Raw genomic sequence first — 14,933 nt, 5'->3', positions numbered from 1 at the left:
TACCAACCCACAGCAAATGGTGGTCAAAGGCATCAAGTAGAAGTGTTGGAAGTTAAACTACAAATTTCTTTACAGAATTACTAAGATGTGTTTTATGGTTGCTTTAATGCAAATTGCAATTCTAATCCTTTTTTCTGCATTTAAAGACCTGTACACACCAACCTGATGTGAGTGTCCTTTAAAATCTGCCATTTTGACTGTATTTGTAAAGAGGTGGGAGCCTGGGAGAATTATCAGAAAAAAATAAAAGGATACACCCCTCAACTATCCAATGAAAATTCACCTGATCAGACTGGCATTCTACTGCTGACTTCTATAAAAAGAGGTGATGGATGCAAGTGAGAAAATTACAAGATCATGTTAAGTAGTGTCTGCATGCACACCTTTTCTGTTAGCTCGTTGTTTCTTGTATTTCTCCTAATGGCTGGTAAACTGAAACAATGCAGGCTAATTTTACACCATGACAAAATATTAAGTGGAATATTTATTTTTTCACTTACCAGCCACATCTACGTAAGCTCAGACAATACGATCACTGAAATACATCTCAACAAAGCTAAATAACTTAATTTAATCCATTAAATGTCTATGTGTATTTATATATCAACAAAATAATGGAATAATGGAAATATAATAATGCAAATAATATATTAACTAATAAGGAGCTGGACCGCCCTTTGCCGTCAGAGCAGCTTCAGACTGTGTGTGTGTGTGTGTGTGTTTGAAAGTCCTAAAAACTAAATTTCAAAGGGCTTCGTGAATGAATGTACATCATACGGCAGCGGTTATTTCCTAATTGTTTTTGCAGGCGCCACTTTCATACACTGGTGTAAACGCTTGTCCCTGTCGCTTCAGATGGCTTACCTGCTAAGGGCAGTCAGATGTTCGCCTGTTGTCACCTCTCTCGGCGAATCGCGTCACTCACCTATTGTATCGCAGCAAGGACGCGCATGTTTGGTTGAGGCAGCACATAACATCACCGAGAAGAGGTATGACAAAGTGGTGCTCTCTGTTTACAGGTCCATCGCAACTTTTATCATAACTTTGCTACATATTTTTTCAAACCTGCTGTTGTATTCTAGCATCTAACACAGCTCCGCAGATGGCTGCCAAGCACTTGCCGCGTTATGGTCAACACTGGCTGTGTGTGACAGTTACCAAAAGCAGCTAGCAAGCCTGCTAACTAGTTACAGCCGATTACTGAAAGCTGGGACGTTCTTAGCTAGGACAGCTAGCTGAATGATGGCCTGTCCCGGTGTTTTGACAGTGGGGTTGATCTAAATTAGCGAACGTTAGCTACCGTTACTTCTTTTTGCCAGTTCAGTGATGATTGTCATTGTTAGACAGATGCTTTTCGCTAGAATGCTGTAACACTCAGACTAGCGAGCTAAATCACGTTGAACTGAAAAATAATTTACAGAATGACAGCTAGTTAGCTGGCTTGCTACTGTAATAGCAACGGTTGCTTCTGCGACAGTGCGCACTACTGCACCGTTAGATAATCTCGCACTGAAATGAACATTATGTCCAAAAAGTGTGGATAGCTAGCTAGCTAGCCGTAGACTGCTTCGATCGCTTCTGAAAGCTAACGTTAGGTAACTTGGTAGGTGTCCCTTTCATAATATTTGGTAATCACATTTACGGTCTTATTCAACATTATTGATGACCTCAGCGTGTTGCTTTGATGTGGTTAAATTGCAGCGCTAAACCCAACATTTAAGAATGCCCCAGACGAACAAGTCCAAAAGTGCCGCCACGGAATCCAGTCAGCTCTGTGGTCCGGACCGGGCTGAACAACACCAGCCTGCCGAACCCAGAGATCAAGGCGAACTGGGAGCTAACGAAGGAGGTTGTGAGGACAACCCAGGAGACACTCAGATAATCAAATCGCCGAGTGACCCAAAGCACTACAGGTAGGGTTAAGTCATAGATGCTACAATTTATGGGTTCTCTCCGTTGCTAAATACAGTGGTTGAGTGTTTGTAACGGAATCAAATATAATGTAGCAATGGCGGTTACAGCATTGTTGTCCCGTACATCTGAATCATTTCTATAGTTTACTTACACACATGCACCATTTTTTAAAATAAATAAATCGGTGTGCACAAAACACATACACAATCGGTGTATACAAAACGCACACTTATGTTGAGAATGATGTCCTCTGCAACTGATATGCAGTATGTATTCCACTAGCTTCTTGAGTCATAGTGGAGGAGTATTGAATGAATGAACCCAATTCATTCAGTGTCTGATTTAGTCCCAGAGAAAGCTGACACTAAGATCTGTTGTTGATGTATGTATCACATAGATGTAAAAACATATTCCACCAGACAAATTAATATTTATAAAATTTTTAGTTAAGTTAAATTTTAATGAATTTTAAGTTAATTCTGTTTTGATGAAAAATTCATAATACTTAAAACAAATAAGAAAAAACTATGACTACTCGGTTTTGAAATATAGGTATGCCATTCATGTTAAAATCCCCCATAATCAGTTTGTAAGAAGTCTGTCTATAGCAGAAAGGTGAACTCCAGAGCAGCTCTTGTCTCTTTGCAGCCATTGTGATATTACTTCAGAGGTCAGAGGACAGTGACAGACATTTTTTATTAAAAACATGTACATTAATTGCTTCAGAGAAAAGTGTGATTGCCTAAATGGGTTACAGAGTAGAGTATCTTAAATGTACCATCAGTAAATTATCACATACTTGCACATCTGTGGTCATTTGGATCTGTTTTGTGATGATGAGTTCTGTCAATATCAACTCTTCCTGCAGGTACATCGAGCTGAGCAACGGACTGAGAGCTCTCCTCATCTCAGACTTTAGCGGTGCAGGGAAAGGCAGCCCCAAAGACTCTGACAATTCAGGAGAGGAGGGAGAGGAGGAGGAGGAGGACAGTGGGGAAGAGGAAGAGGACTCCGGAGGGGGCACTGAAGAGGAGTCTGATGATGAGCATGATAGTGACTTTGAGGATCTGGAAGAGGATGATGATGGGAAGAAGAAAAAGGGCTGCTCAGAAAAACAGGTCTGTTTTCCATGGAAGGAATCTGTATGTATTCATAGCTGTTGTACCCACACATTTCATAGTAGTTTAACTCAGTGATCCAATACAGCCATGGGACAGTGTGCATCTGGTGAAGCTGTTTAACATCTCTGTTGCTAAATATCTCTTGGAGCAATACCATTTGGCCCCTGGTGGTTTTTATACAAAACACAATTTCCACAAATTATTAATGTTTGTCATGTGTGTTGATATTGTTCCTCTCCTCTGGGCTGAACATGACTCAGAATATTGTGTTATTTGACAGTATGATTGCATATGGAGCAAAACCGTACACCCATAGTCAACTAGGTGTTGGCCTACTTGTTACCGTACAACAAATGAAAAACAGACACACACACATTAGCTTACTCAAAAGATCTTCTTTTTCTCCTTGTGGTTTTTGCTTGCGTTGTAACTCGCTTTAGATAAAAGCATCTGCCAAATGAATACATGTAAATGTAACAAAACAAAACGTATTTTCAGTGCATATGTGCCTTCATCGGGTTGTGACACATGATATTTCTGTTGATAGGTCAGTGTACATGAATGGTCGTATTCTCGGTGATCAATCAGTGTAAATGAGATTTATGGCAATAGATCAGTGTAATTTACCACCACAAGTATCACAGCCTGGTGAAGGCGTTCATCTGCTGAAGCGTCTGTGCAGCAGAGTGTGTCAGGTGATGCTGTTATCGCTCTTTTGCTTTAGTCTGCAGCCGCTCTGTGCATTGGAGTGGGGAGTTTCAGTGACCCAGACGACCTGCCTGGCCTGGCCCATTTTCTTGAACACAGTGAGTTATGCCCTCTTCTCAGTGGGTTGATGTAGTCAAGCATGTGTCATGGCTTCGTGCTGAAACTTGTGTCCACCCCAACTCCCTCTTGCTCTCTCTCAGTGGTGTTTATGGGAAGTGAGAAGTACCCTGCTGAGAATGGCTTTGATGCATTTCTGAAGAAACATGGAGGCAGTGACAATGCCTCCACAGACTGTGAGAGAACCATCTTCCAGTTTGATGTCCAGAGGAAACACTTCCGGGAGGCACTGGACAGGTGTGTTGTCACCTGGTGCAGTGCTGATCCACACCGGGACCCAATACCCTTACAAAGATGTGCTTTTGACTTACTAACACAATTACCATCCAATTTTTAACCTTTCTTTTCTTAAATGTCAATGCTAAATTTTGTTTTACAATAACAACTAATCTGCACACGAGTCAGTTGTGCTATGGTGTGCCTTTAAAGCAAGACTCACGTTCAGAGCATTATTTCCATTTTCACATGTGGAGCAGGCTTTAGATGTGTGCTTGCCATGTCTGTCCACAGGTGGGCGCAGTTCTTCATTTGTCCACTGATGATCAAAGATGCCATTGACAGGGAGGTAGAGGCCGTTGACAGCGGTAAGTCATTACAAAAATATCTCTCATGCAAAAGGTGCATTTTAAGAATTCCGTGGATGGGTTGATATCGTTCCCCATTTTCTGTTACATTGCTGTCCTTTCTCATGAGGGCTGTGGTAGGTATTCTTCTAGCTTCTATCTGTATGCATTTGTTCTGCAGAGTTCCAGCTGGCGAGACCATCTGACTCTCACCGTAAGGAGATGCTCTTCGGCAGCCTGGCTAAGCCCAACCACCCCATGGGCAAGTTCTGCTGGGGTAAGGCCATGTAGACACACACTTATTTCATCTATTTTACCCAGAGAATGAGTATGACACAGTTTGGGAATGCCTGTGGTGTTCTGTTATTTGGTTTTTATCTGTTTTCACATATTTGTTTTGGTGTATTTCTTGGTTTTTTGGTTTATTACTGGGATGTTTTATTGTTTGAATTTCTGTTTGTAATGAATGTTTTGTTATCTCTGATATTATCAGTGAACATCCAACTTTGCAGAATTTGATGATGAAGTATCAACGTTTGATGTTGAAGGATGACTATCTTTTGTTTCCTGTTTTGTCAGGAAATGCTCAGACATTGAAGCATGACCCCAGAGAAAAGAATATCGACACCTACGAGCGTCTCCGCGAGTTCTGGAAGAGACACTACTCCGCTCATTACATGACCCTTGTCGTACAGTCCAGAGGTGTGAAATGCTTTCGATGTGTGCTTGTGCTTAAAGGAGTATTATTTTGAAGTGATATGTGCTAGCTCTCATTAAATAAATCAAACAGGTTGATTGTGCTAACTGTAAAAGTTTAGTCATTAGCCTGTGTATTTGAGATATTGTGTGTAATTGTAGCCTTGTCAGAGATGGGGTGTGTGATACATGAATGACACATTTCCCCTCTCTGCCACCTCCTCTGCAGAGACTCTGGACACGCTGGAGGAGTGGGTGAGGGAGATCTTCAGCAATGTCCCCAACAAGTGAGACAGCCGTTTAAATGCTCAAGCACAGTCATGCATCCAGCCTTGTCTACACTCCCTGAGCACTGCGCTCTATGTCATATTCTTTCAGTGGCCAGATCAAACCTGACTTCTCACACCTCCTGGACCCTTTTGACACCCCATCCTTCAACAAACTTTACAGAGGTGAAATTTTTTTGTATGTAGTGTGAACAGTTAGTGTAAACAGTTAGCAGGTGATTAACATATGCTTGCGTTTTTATTATTTTATGTTATTATGTATACAAAATTTACATTTAAATTTAAGATAGCATGTTGTATTTAAATACATGCATACAAAGGAATGGTCCCAATGGCTTGAAAGCCAAAATGATAAATTGATACATATTTGTCATATCTGTTACCCAGTTGACTTCTAAAGTTTTGTAGTTGGTGCTGACCGGCATGTGTGTTTGGATGTTGGTACTGACTTATGTGTTTGTTTTGCAGTGGTACCTGTGAGGAAGGTCCATGCCCTCACCATCACCTGGGCGCTGCCTCCACAAGGGAAGCACTACAGGTGAGTTCACAGGGGGCAGACTGAGAGTACGGTTAAGGGGAGGCTTTCAGGTATTCACATGGTTCAAGCATCTGATGAGCTCACTGACTTAATTATCTGGGTGAGAACTCATACAACAGTCGTTTTCTAGAGCCCAGATAGACTGTAGGCCTAGATACAGTACCCACAAGAGCCACACTTATCAGCCCTGACCCTGATATTTTTGACAAAATCTCATTCATCTTTCTGTTTTTAGATGCATTTACGTCTCTCGGTCCATGGAATGTTTACCAGCACAATCCATGTACTTTGAGTTGTAACAGTGCATAAATGAAATTATATTTCTCCTCATCACTAGATACAATTACTTAAAGATTTCAAATCTTCGTGCTTTCAGATACATTTTATACTTTCAAATAGCATGTTTTAATAGGTTACCACAACCTCATCTGCGTTTCTCAGGGTGAAGCCTCTCCATTACATCTCGTGGCTGATTGGTCATGAAGGAGCCGGCAGCATACTCTCGTTGCTGAGGAAGAGGTGAGTGAAGGCACTCCTCTAACATTCAGTGATCCTACCAGCACAGTCCCACAAATCCATAGCCTGGCTGCACAGCAGCAACGTTGGGATCCTCTTAAATAAACCCTCAGCCTGTAATAATGTACCACAATGGATGGTTTGACATCGATAGGTCTGTGTGTCCCAGTGACAGTGTTTTGGTCATGACCATGTCTCTAGGTGTTGGGCTCTGGCTCTGTTTGGTGGCAACAGTGAAACAGGCTTTGACCAGAACACCACCTACTCCATCTTCAGCATCTCCATCACTCTGACGGATGATGGCTTCCAAAACTTCTACCAGGTGGGGAAGATTACATCACGTTCATACAATCACCCATATGTCACACACAAGATTCAGTACATCACCAAGCATCCTGGACATCTTTTTATATGTAGAACGGGGGCACAGTTGAATGCTGAAATATGAAGATTTTGTATTCAGCTTGTGTACCACTATACAATTTATAGGCAAACCAAGGCCTTGATCCTCAATGTTGAGCCAGGTAACAAAAGTTCTGAATAATTTGCTGTTGACGTTGTTAGACTTAGTGTTAGACTTTGCATTCAGTCTGCTCAGTGTGATGGAATTATGCTGCTCCTAGGGATAATTGCCAGGTGTTGTGCTTTTATTTTAATACTGTTTTGGACCTTCACGTCCATTTCTAGATGCCCTGTACATACGTTATTGCTCTTATTGTATCAGGGTCACATTAGCCTTGTATGTCACTCTTGATAAGAGAGTCTGCCTCATAAAGCAATAATAAAGCTGAAGCTGAAGATTCATGAAAAATTGCATGGCCAAGACAGTCCCTTGGGGTGACTGAGGAGTCTATGTTGATGTCTTGAGTGTTGTGTCCCCTCACAGGTGATTCACCTGGTGTTCCAGTACCTGAAGATGTTACAGACTGCTGGTCCCCTGCAGAGGTGCAGCTCAAGTTTGGCACATATTCAGTTTGTTGTCTATATAACTAACATTGGTCACATGCATTCATAACTAGATTAGATTATATACCATTGTATAGCTACCAGGGAAATGGGGCAGTTGCATTCAAGGTATACATGGTGTTGTCATTTTTATGGTGTGCTATTACTTAACCATTTTGTTCTCCATATGCTTTTCCTGCAGAATTTATGAAGAAATTCAGAAGATTGAAGCCAATGAGTTTCAATACCAAGAGCAGGTAATAATATTTGCACTTTACTTGTCTCACTAAATGATCAGTCAGCAAAGCATTCATTTCCAGCCATTAATTTTGTAATAGTTGTACTGTGGAATGTTCAATAACAAATATACTCTATCTACTGTGCCCTTGTGTAAACTCTATTGCATTACAGTGAGAATGATCACAGTGAAAATTAAAATGTTCTCTGACAGACGGATCCCATAGAGTATGTGGAGAACATCTGTGAGAACATGCAGCTGTTTCCCAAAGAGGACTTCCTGACTGGAGACCAGCTCATGTTTGAGTACAACCCTGAGGTATCACAGCAGAGACAAACCGACGTTTGTGTCCTCACTCAGTTTCACTAATATGTGAAATTGTAACCTACGTAAGCCGCTTTGGATAAGACGGTCTGCTAAATCACAGTAATGTAGTGTAATGTAATGTAATGGTAATGCACTGTGCATCAATTGTATGCACAGGCCCGTGCACAGTGCAGTTATGGAGGGGTCTGTGGAGTATAGTCGGTTTGGTGCTGGCACAGAACGGTGGAGGGTCTGGCTGTGACTTGTCCTCTGCTGACAGGTGATATCAGCAGCCCTGAGCCTGCTGACCCCAGAGAGGGCCAACGTGCTGCTGCTGTCACCTGACCACGAAGGCTACTGCCCACTGAAGGAGAGGTGGTTCGGGACACAGTACAGTGTTGAAGGTGAGAAATGCCCCCTCCCACATCAACAGACAAAATCAGAGGTCTCTCATGACCGCATAATACAGCTAATGTAGTGGTTATAGCTGAGTTTATATCCTCTTCCTTGTTCCAGACATCGAACAGGAGTGGAGAGACCTCTGGGCTGGAGATTTTGAGCTCAACTCAGAACTTCACCTCCCTGCAGAGAACAAGTTTATAGGTCTGTTTGTCTGTGTCATCTGTGTGTTATCAAGCATGTCATTGAGTGAGCAGTTTGTGGTTGTTGTAAGGAGTAGGGTCGGTAACCCATAGGTTGTGGGTTTGATTCCCATGTCAGGTACTGCTGTTCTTCCCTTCGGCAAGGGACTAACTACAAATTTACTTAGTTACTTTTCAGCTGTATAAATGGATGCTATGTAAACTGTGTACTGTAAATTGCTCTGGATGATGTAATCTGCTAAGCAACTGCAATGTAATGCGTATTTTTGTCAGTGTTTTCCTTTGGAAAAAATGTGTTTTCCTTTTCCCTAAATTGTGTAGCTTTTGGCTGTTAGATGAATTTTAATACAGAATTATTAAGGAGACCCGATTGCCCTTCATGATGGTTTGATCAAAATTCCTTTTCCTCTTTTTTTTGTTAACAGCCACTGATTTCTCCCTGAAAACATCTGACTGTCCCGACACAGAATACCCTGTCAGAATCATCAGCAGTGAGAAAGGTTGCCTCTGGTTCAAGAAGGACAACAAGTTCAAAATTCCCAAAGGTGTGTGTTTGTGTATGTGTGTGTTAGTGCCACTGTAACTGTAAAGATGCAATAAAAATGATGCGATGTAATTACCTTTACGGTCATTCGGATTTCTGTCACCTTTTCTCTTCACAGCTTATGTACGTTTCAACCTACTGTCTCCTGTGATTCAGAAATCTCCTGTGAAGTAAGTGAAGGTTGTTCCCATCTCCTGAAAATGGCAAATAATTGAAGAATACTGAAAAAGTGAAAATTAATATAAAACAAGCATAAAAACATTCCAGATCTTTTGATTGTAATTCCCCCCAGCTAGCAGTTAAAATCCTGAAGTGTTTTTAGCCAGTCTCCTCATTGTTAGAGGCAGAGCAGCTATGTAGTTTTATGAGTGAATTATTGTCCCCTGTGCATTGCCTGTCTTCCGCAGCCTGGTGCTGTTTGATATCTTTGTGAACGTCCTGGCCCACAACCTGGCAGAACCGGCCTATGAGGCGGATGTGGCTCAGCTGGAGTACAAGCTGGTGGCAGGGGAGCATGGCATGATGATAAAGGTCAAGGGCTTCAACCATAAGCTACCTGTGAGTAGTGTACACACACACACACACACACAGGCAAGCACAGATGTCACACCCACACACATTTGCAGGGGCACCCAGTGATGCTGTTTCCCAATCTGTCTCCTTTCCAGCTGCTGTTGAACCTGATCGTGGACTACCTTGCAGACTTCACTGCAGAGCCAGATGTCTTCTCCATGTTTGCAGAGCAGCTGAAGAAGACTTACTTCAACATCCTAATCAAGCCGGAGCGGCTGGGAAAGTGAGTCTGTACCAAGGACTAGTGGGGTGTGGTGTGGGTTTGCTCTTGGGGCTGTGGTAGTATTTTGTTTGGTGGTATGTGCCTGTATCCCTCGTCTCCTCTTTCTGTCCAAGCATCAGCCGCTCTCTGTTTCCTGGCTGTCTCAGGGATGTGAGGCTTCTGATCCTGGAGCACAGCCGCTGGTCCACAATGCAGAAGTACCAGGCCGTCATGAAGGGGCTCAGCGTCACCGACCTGATGGCCTTCGTCGCCAGCCTCAAATCTGAGATGTTCGTGGAGGGGCTGGTGCAGGGCAATTTCACCAGCGCTGTGAGTCTCAGGCCACACCCACACTCACATGTGACACCTAACGAGCATTAAGTAGTACAATAATACTCTCACTGCTCTGTGGCTGTGCTTTTGAAATGCAAAAAAGTTAATGATTTTTTTCCTCTGTAGGAATCAGTGGAGTTTCTGCAGTATGTTGTCGAGTAAGTCTGCTCTATGGATTTCTTTTTAGCCTCCTGTCTTGCTCTGTCCGCTCTTATCCCTCCAAATCAAATCAAGAATTCTTATTCGTCTTGTAGTTATGCTGCAGCTTGTTCAACATTCATTGGGTTTAGGTATGGCAGTGCACAAAATAAAGAAAATCAATGATTTTAGTACGTTGTATGCATGGAAAGTGTTTTTAGATAATCTGACTAGTTTCCACCTGTCTCTTTCAGCAAACTGCAGTTCAAGAGTTTATCAGAAGAGGTCCCTGTTCTCTTTAGAGTGGTGGAACTGCCCCAGAAACACCACCTGTGCAAAGTCAAGTCACTCAATAAGGGAGACGCCAATTCTGAGGTCACCGTCTACTACCAAGTAAGATGCTCCTCAGACACACTTGGTGACTGCAAAAATGTTTCCTTCAAAATGATGTTTTTAGAGCTCATTTTCGTTCATTTATTAAAGCGTCATGGTCAGGTTTTTTTTGTTTTTCTTTAATGCCACCACTTACTTTCATTTGTTTGTGTAATGGATTATTGTGCAATGAAGTATTGTAGCACTCCGCTACAGAATAGAATGGAAAGTGAGGGGAAAATGAATACTCATCCTTGCACTTCATGACACTCTTTAGAGAATATTGCACGCATCACTCTTACCTCACAGTAGGACGCCAGTGTGTAGTGAAAGGACTGAGCTGCAGTACTATTCCTGTTCTGTGTTGCTCTCCTCCCCGGCCCTGCATTTTTCCCTCCTCCTGCCCCTCCGCAGTCAGGGCTGAAGAACCTGCGAGAGCACACCATGATGGAGCTGCTGGTGGTGAGTGTTGTAGAATGCACAATGGAACTTGGTGCTGAGGTACTCGGGGCCAGAGAGACTCCGCCAAGTGAACTGAGTGTAAAACAGGCTCTGCTGCTGTCAGATTCCCACCAGCAGGCCAAAACAGAGAAAGCATTTCCACACCCGACTGAGTTTGTAAACTGCTGCCCTGAAAAACCAATGACAATCAGTAACATGTAAAAAAAAAGAATCGTTTTTGCTATTCCAAAGGAAGTGTTGATTATTTTGAGAGATACTAACATTTTGGTCTGTTGGCTTTGCCTGTCTTGGCTTTTTAAAAGGGAAGAGCTCATTCTCACAGATTGCTTGATGAAGTAAGATGGATCAAAATGTTAGAATCTTTTTTTTTTACAAGAAGCAATGGTCTCTTTTTATTGAATCCTATTGAAAGCCCACATTTTTTTTACAAAACCTTATTCGGGCAAATAGCCAGAAAGGTTGCAGTTACTTTCTCCTTAAAATGTTGAGAGTTGTAAAATTACTGTACATATAAAGATGTTGTGCAATACCTGATCCATGTTGCTGCTCTGCCATAGATGCATATGGAAGAGCCCTGCTTTGACTTCCTTAGGACCAAAGAGACACTGGGGTGAGTCCAATTCTCTAAGCTCCTTTGTGGATTTGGTATTATGTGAGACATGTTAGAGTTAGGAAATGCCTAGCTGGGTTTTAAAACCATGCCGTTGAAGCACTTAATTTGCGGTGGAAAAAAATGAGTACATTTATTTTACCGTTTTTGTAATAATAAAAAGCACCCTCTCTGATCTCCCAGGTATCAAGTGTACCCCACCTGCAGGAACACCTCTGGTGTTTTGGGCTTCTCCATAACAGTAGAGACACAGGCCACAAAATTCAAGTGAGTCCACTCTACAGTATTTGTGTGTATGTTCATTACAAGATTGCTTGGTTTGTGGTTGATGCATGGATTGTCAGGTACCCATCTTTTATTGAAAAACTGCCAGGTGATTGTGCAGAGTTTATAATTAATGAATACATTAGTGAAGTAAATTACAGATGAAAAAGTAATCTTGCTGCCTAGTAAAATCAGTAGCTGTAGAAGACAGTAGTCATGTCATTCATGGGCTGGGCTTTCACTGCTCCCAAATTCAGCAGTAATAACACAGGGAGAGAGATTAAGGGATTCAAGGGAAACTAATTTAGAACATTGATTCAATCTCTGCGAACAGGGTCCCGGCACTATTCTGCATTTGTATTCCTGTGTATTATGAACTGAAATCTTGTAAATTAAGAAGTATCACATAAGTCAAACCAGTTTTAGGGCTGTATTACAAATGTAAGAAAAGCTCTGAATTGCTTCTTGTCCCCTTAGCACTGAAGTAGTTGAAATGAAGATTGAAGAGTTCCTGGTCAGCTTTGGGGAAAAGCTGGCCACTCTTACAGCTGAAGCTTTCAAAACACAAGTGACAGCCCTAATAAAGCTGAAGGAGTGTGAGGACGCTCATCTAGGGGAAGAGGTGGACAGGAACTGGTTTGAAGTGGTCACCCAGCAATATGTCTTCGACAGGCTCAGCAAAGAGGTGAGACAGCTGCTGTAAGCACAACAATGGGCTACATCCTCTACATCAAACCCTTGGATATTTTTATTGTTCTTCCATTACCATTGTTCTTCTCATTGTGGAATATGGGTCTGTCGAAAATTTTTTCTTTGCTGTCTCTGTCTGCTGTAGATCGAGGCTCTAAAGCTAATCACCAGGGCAGACCTGGTGTCCTGGTTCATGGAGCACAGGAACAAAGGCAGCAGGAAGCTCAGTGTGCATGTAAGACGAGCATCCTCTTTGGATTTGGTACCTTCTAAGAAAAAGACTACCACTGAAAGACAGGTTTCCCTTTTTCTGTCACTCTTCTTGGGATGCATGAGTTGACTTGTGCTTCATCCTTTCAGGTGGTGGGTTATGGAGAGGAGGAGAATGACCCCCCTCTAGAGGAGCCAGGCAATACAGACCCAGAGGAGGGCGAGAAAACCTCCTTGTACGGAGAAGTGTCCAAGCTCATCTTCCTGCCCGCCTCTCCCTTGCTGGCCGATGCCACAGTGATCACAGACATCCGCACCTTCACGTCCTCCCTAACTCTCTATCCCTACCACAAGATACTGAAATAGAAGGGGCACCATTGCAGTGTTGGTCCGATGGCTGGAAACAGCAGGGGACATATACAATACATTTGACCCTGCTGGCACAACTGCTGTTGAGGGAAAGTGAAATGTGGTGAACCGTACCCCTCTCCTTTCTCTCTATCTAACTTAGAAAGGGGTCAATGGCAATGGACTCTGTCATCAACCTTGTGTTCACAGCCCTGTACTTTAGCAGAGCTAAAAAACTGCTACAGTAGATTTTTTCCCTTCAACCTCTGATTAAAATCACAATTTAGGCAGAAGTAAACATTTGAAATTAGGGAGCGAATAGCCATCAGGAGTGGATGGAGAGGAAAAGGGATGTGAAGGGGAGGTTTTCTGATGTCTTGATTTGATTAGCTTCTACTGTTGGTTGAATGTCAAGTCAAGGACACAGCCTACACTGAAAATAGCTGAATTGTGTGTATTTGATCGATGGGTGAGCGATAAATGTGCAGTGTTATACTAATATGCAATGGGATCAGACAGCTAGAAATAAAAAAGTGTGTTGTAATGGGAGCAGAAGACTATGTAAACCAGATAGGAAGTGGTCATCAGCATGGTATGCCGTGGAAGTTTTGACCAACTTTAATATTTTAGCTTAATTTGGTTGTGAACACTAAATGAGCTGAGCCTGACCAAACTGTGTGGCTGTGGACTGGAGAATAGGGCTGTAGCACATTGGTTAATACAAATGAGCAGTGCTTCTCATCTGCCTATGAACCCCAGGGCAGCTAGCATGTTAGTAGCCTGTTTGTATGATGATAGTGGAAATATATGTAAATATACTGTATATTTATTAAAGATTAAGTGAGAGATTAAGGCCTTTCTTCCTCATTGCTTTCTCAAGACATAATTAATCATCTGTACTCCGATCAGTCAAAGATACATTTAAGAACAATCATAAGCAACATTTGTTCCAAGCCCAGAAATGTCATTAAACAGTACTTAAAGCATTGTTGGATGATGCAAATCCTCCAGCAAGTCAATGAAGTGATAGGGAGAAACATGCAATGAGAAGGTAATTTTAATGGCGGCACTGTCTATTGATCCACAAAGTACTAGAGGTTCCTGGTCTGGAAAGAGACCCCAGGCATCTCAAATATTCTCAGGTATTTTAGCTCCTAGAGCCCCAAGTAAAACTTCCCTTTTATAACTTCCCTGTATGTCTGACTGAATGGATCTGTAGACTTGCTTCACACCCCGGTTCTACTATTACATTTGTCAGCATTTGCTCCAGTTGGGGATGATGCATTCTTTTCAGCTTGGAAGCCATTCAACTCAGTGTTGAACAGTGCAGCCAGAAGGAATTCAACATGAAGATGCACTGGAACAAGAATATTGCGTATTTATATTAGGTGTAAAGGCTTAACATTAGGTCTCATTTCAGCAATTAAGCAACTCGCTGTGTAAAAAGGAACAGGTCTGCCATTGCAGTTACACACTGAATAATTTATCCCTCTTGAATTTTTAAGAATTGCCTTGATTGTGTATTGTGTGGGAGAAATTGCAAATAACAAACACAAGATATTCAAGTGCAATTTCACAGAATCAGTTTAATTCTTACGATTGCTCGACCTTGGCAAAGTGAACATACACTTTAGTC

General features: G+C 42.2%; 1 protein-coding gene across 2 annotated transcripts; it reads left to right on the top strand.

Moving 5' to 3' along the window:
* Positions 1-932: 932 nt before the first annotated feature.
* Positions 933-13,986, top strand: nrd1b (nardilysin b (N-arginine dibasic convertase)). 2 transcript variants are annotated; one of them, XM_036520847.1, is made up of 31 exons: positions 933-989; positions 1,702-1,913; positions 2,783-3,032; positions 3,760-3,841; positions 3,944-4,097; positions 4,371-4,444; positions 4,605-4,700; positions 5,003-5,125; positions 5,349-5,406; positions 5,498-5,571; positions 5,875-5,944; positions 6,386-6,463; positions 6,662-6,782; positions 7,347-7,405; positions 7,608-7,662; positions 7,857-7,961; positions 8,230-8,353; positions 8,466-8,552; positions 8,977-9,096; positions 9,214-9,265; positions 9,503-9,653; positions 9,764-9,891; positions 10,038-10,200; positions 10,330-10,361; positions 10,596-10,734; positions 11,128-11,175; positions 11,733-11,785; positions 11,969-12,052; positions 12,527-12,734; positions 12,885-12,974; positions 13,100-13,986. In XM_036520847.1, exons 2-31 carry the CDS (start codon positions 1,723-1,725, stop codon positions 13,313-13,315), a joined length of 3,285 nt encoding a protein of 1,094 aa, XP_036376740.1. In that variant the 5' UTR covers positions 933-989; positions 1,702-1,722; the 3' UTR covers positions 13,316-13,986. The 2 variants fall into 2 exon arrangements, with proteins under 2 accessions (XP_036376740.1, XP_036376739.1); XM_036520846.1 differs by lacking the exon at positions 933-989 and adding an exon at positions 1,510-1,603.
* Positions 13,987-14,933: the final 947 nt, after the last annotated feature.

This window comes from Megalops cyprinoides, chromosome 2 (assembly GCF_013368585.1).
Source record: "Megalops cyprinoides isolate fMegCyp1 chromosome 2, fMegCyp1.pri, whole genome shotgun sequence".
Taxonomy (NCBI): domain Eukaryota; kingdom Metazoa; phylum Chordata; class Actinopteri; order Elopiformes; family Megalopidae; genus Megalops; species Megalops cyprinoides.
This window is presented reverse-complemented; position numbering and strand designations above follow the sequence as displayed.